Raw genomic sequence first — 3,748 nt, forward strand, 5'->3', positions numbered from 1 at the left:
GACTGCAAACAAGTATTTCTAAGGTACTGTTTAAAAAATTACATTAGAAATATTTGTGAAAAACAAATTGTTATCAGTCCACTTTTACATAATTTTTAATGCGTTTATATCATAATTTTAAATGAAAATTTTTATTTGTTGATTCTTTAACCAGTATCCTTGATGCACTCGTTTGCACAATTCTTTTGAAGGAATTGAAAATTGAAAGGAGGGAGAGAGAGCGAAGAGAGCGAAGAGAGGTGAAAGAATAAGGATTCAAAAGAATGGCCAACATTTAAAGTGTGTTTGAAACTGTATCAACGCGTCATGTCAATGCAGAAGCTACAAATTGTAGCGTTTATCGATTGCGATAACGTGATCCAAACACATACTTAAACTTGGAAATCAAGGGAAGAAAAATAGGGAATATCTTGAATCAAACCCTCAAAGTCCCATTCTTCCATTCTAAAGCTTTCTCCATGTCCATGATTTCCAAACCCAAACAAATCCTCTACAACTACGTTGTTGGAGCATTGGATATGATGGTGATGATCAGTGTTATTGAAGCAACTATTCTTGAAGTGGTTGTTGTTGTTATGGCTTTTCACATGATCAATTGGGGTACTACTATTGTCGTCAATGCTTCTACTTTCTAGTGGAGGAAGGGAAAAGTCACTTTCTAAACCCGTTTTGTTAGGCTCCAATGTCCCATAACCATCATGAACAACCCCATGATCATGATCTACCATGCCAACTTGGGTTAAGCATGCAGCCATGTTGTCAAGGAAATCGGTTGCGCCGGTCATGTCGTAACGGTTGTTGGACAACAAGGGAAAGGGATCAAATTGGTCAGTTAGTACCATGTTGGTTGTATGCATGGATTGCATGCATGATGATGATGTTGATGAGGAGGAGTCCATGCACATGGTCATGAGGTCATGCTCGTTCATGGGCATGATCCCACCCATGACATTGACATCTCTAGGCTCTGATGATGAGTAGCTATTGTTTGGTGATGAAGTGGCGTTAATATTGTTGTTCATTTTCAACCTTTTCTTCAGAGTGGAGTTCCAGAAATTCTTGATCTCATTGTCTGTGCGACCAGGGAGACGTGCCGCAATCTGAGACCATCTGAGATTTACAACTTGGAAATGGTTAAAAGAAGAGAAAACAAATGGAAACAACACATATTTCAATACATATACCTTGTATCATGGTTCTTTATTAATTAGTAGAAATCTATCAATATTCATGAAATTATGTGTAACTTATATACGTTACACGGATACAGGTATGACATCAATGTCAGATACAAATACGGCTACAGAATATGCCGAATTTTAAAAATTAAAGACCCTAGTACGTTAATATAATTTTTAAAGCACATAAGTTTAATTTGAAAAAAATATTTACTGTAGAAGAAAATTTTAATTTAAACATACGGATAATGTAAAAACAATATTATTATTCCATCATAATTATCATATAGGGTAAGATTATTAATTTTTATAATTAATAATTTAAAAATATTATTAATTTTTATAATTAATAATTTAAAAATAATATCTAAAGTGATTTTTAATTGATTGACATTGTAAAAATCTTTACTAAATAGTATATAAAAATTAAACTTGTAAAAGAAATTAATAAACTCACGTATCACATCTCACATGTAAGAATATGAATAAGTTTGATTAAGTAAGGAAACAAAAATGAGAAAAACGAAAAGGAAAAAATTATCTATTTTCAACTAAAAAAAACTATCATTCTTTTGGAAAACAAAATATTTAACTACTAAATATGGTGAACCTAATCATAGCTCACGTTACACTAAGTTTAATTGAAATCTTATTAGTTACTTTTTTAAAAAATAAATGCCTATTTTTATAGGTACCTAAATAAATCCATTACAGTACTAGTCACAAAATGATGTATTCATGCTTCAGAGTGCATAAGACTTATTAAATAAAGAGTAATATCTACGTCATCTCAGGATCTTCAATAAATTTTAGTAAATAAAAGTTGTGCTGAAAAAGTATTAATTGTTAACAATTTATATGTGATAACAGACCAACTTGATGGAAGACAGGGCTCTAATATTTAATAATTGATGATTTAGCAAAGATTTTAAAAGTTTACTAGCTAAGTGAATAGTCAAATGTATTATGGGTCAGGCTCATCCTTAATCAGAAAGCTAGACCATGATAGTTAAGGCAAAACCCCTGACATGCTTTAAGGATACGTCATTATATATATATATATATATATGTAGTTATATATGCTCCAAGCTTTTCTAAACCCTATATTCAGTGATCATTTTTTTCTTTTCTTTTTTTTAAAAAAAACCTCATGACATGATTGGGAGTTTCCCTATAGCCTTTACAAGTTAAATTAATCTTCAATGACATTCCATCAATTTTGTTTGTCTTCTTTATCAAAGACATTTTTGTATATCCATTTTTTATTTTGATAGGAAAGTTTAATAACATTTGTGAATCGTGATAAGAGTTGCTACTCATTTTTAGTAAATTTTATATATAGTGTCACGTAAAATTCAAAACTTTTTAAAAGTTTTATGATATGATATTTAAGAATTTAAAATGAGTTTTATAATTGTTTAATTTGTTTCACAATCTCAAGAATCGTTAAGAATGGTTGCTTAACGGTTTTTATATATAAGAATTGTCATTTTAAATTCTTAAATATTGTATAGTTGAAGAAATAATATGTTGAAGTTTTTAAATCCCATTTCACATTATTATACAATCTTTAAGGTGCTCTTATTGATTATTATAGTAGGTCTTATATATGTTAGTAGTCAGTAGTAGGTTGGCCTTGATGTTGTATGAACTATAGCAAAGCAAGCATATAAGGAAATGAACTTTGAGTTAAGAAAGTAAAGCAATGCAAGGAAGGAAATTAAAGAACTTTAAGGTAAGAAAGTATATATAGAAATGCGAGGAAGGGAATGAACTTTGATGTATATAAGAAACTAGCAAATGCAAGGAAGGAAATGAATATTAATTAAGATCGAGAAGGTACCTGTTGCCAAGAATAGAGTGCAAATGAATGATGAGTTCTTCCTCTTGGGGTGAAAATGCACCACGTTTGAGATCAGGTCTCAAGTAGTTAATCCAACGAAGCCGGCAACTCTTGCCGCACCTTTGAAGGCCAGCATTCCTAGCAATGTCACTCCAACACCCTTGTCCCTTAGTGATCATGTACCTTAGGAGTTTTTCATCTTCCTCAGGTGACCACAATCCCTTCCTTAGCTTGCTCTTAATGTTGTTGTTCATTTTGTCTTTTTCCATCATATAAGGTTTCCTCATTTGCCACAAAGCCAAGTGGTAATGGGGAGTGAGAGCTATATGAAATATGAAGCCCTTGAGGCCTTGAGTTTCTTATCTTATGAAGTGGGTTGTGAATGTGATAGAGATCTATGAGAAAGCTATATAGGTGAATGATGGTTTTGAGGGACAAAGAGAAGGCTTCATGGGGTGGGAATCGTAAATAATGATGATGATGGTTTGTGGGGTTTGCTTAAAATATGAATATGAGGGTATAGAGAGAGAGAGGGAGGAGAGAGAGAGAAAGAAATATATTTTGGGATTGTGTTTATTTGTTGGTTGATAGGTAGAGTGGAAAAGGGATTGGAGGGGGACCTCCTAGAGAAAGAGAGAGTGATAAGAGAGAGGGAGAGAAAAGATGGTTGGCCTTCTTTTCTTTGACTCAATTCTTGTCTTTGACTCAATTCTTGTCTTTTTCGATA

The 3,748-nt window shown here is 32.3% G+C and overlaps 1 protein-coding gene across 1 annotated transcript; it reads right to left on the reverse strand.

Moving 5' to 3' along the window:
* Positions 1-264: 264 nt before the first annotated feature.
* LOC100813660 (transcription factor MYB83) lies at positions 265-3,502 on the reverse strand. The gene is made up of 2 exons (XM_003543852.5): positions 3,022-3,502; positions 265-1,110 (listed from the first exon to the last, which is right to left on the reverse strand). The coding sequence occupies exons 1-2, from the start codon at positions 3,306-3,308 to the stop codon at positions 372-374; spliced, it is 1,026 nt and encodes a 341-aa protein (XP_003543900.2). The 5' UTR covers positions 3,309-3,502; the 3' UTR covers positions 265-371.
* Between the last annotated feature and the right edge of the window lie 246 nt (positions 3,503-3,748).

This window comes from Glycine max, chromosome 13, assembly GCF_000004515.6.
Source record: "Glycine max cultivar Williams 82 chromosome 13, Glycine_max_v4.0, whole genome shotgun sequence".
Taxonomy (NCBI): domain Eukaryota; kingdom Viridiplantae; phylum Streptophyta; class Magnoliopsida; order Fabales; family Fabaceae; genus Glycine; species Glycine max.

Coding starts and splice junctions, on each gene's coding strand:
- LOC100813660 (XM_003543852.5), bottom strand. CDS start 3,308: ATGAGGAAACCTTATATGATGGAAAAAGACAAAATGAACAACAACATT. Junction 1,111..3,021: donor CACTCTATTCTTGGCAACAG/GTACCTTCTCGA, acceptor TGTAAATCTCAG/ATGGTCTCAGATTGCGGCAC.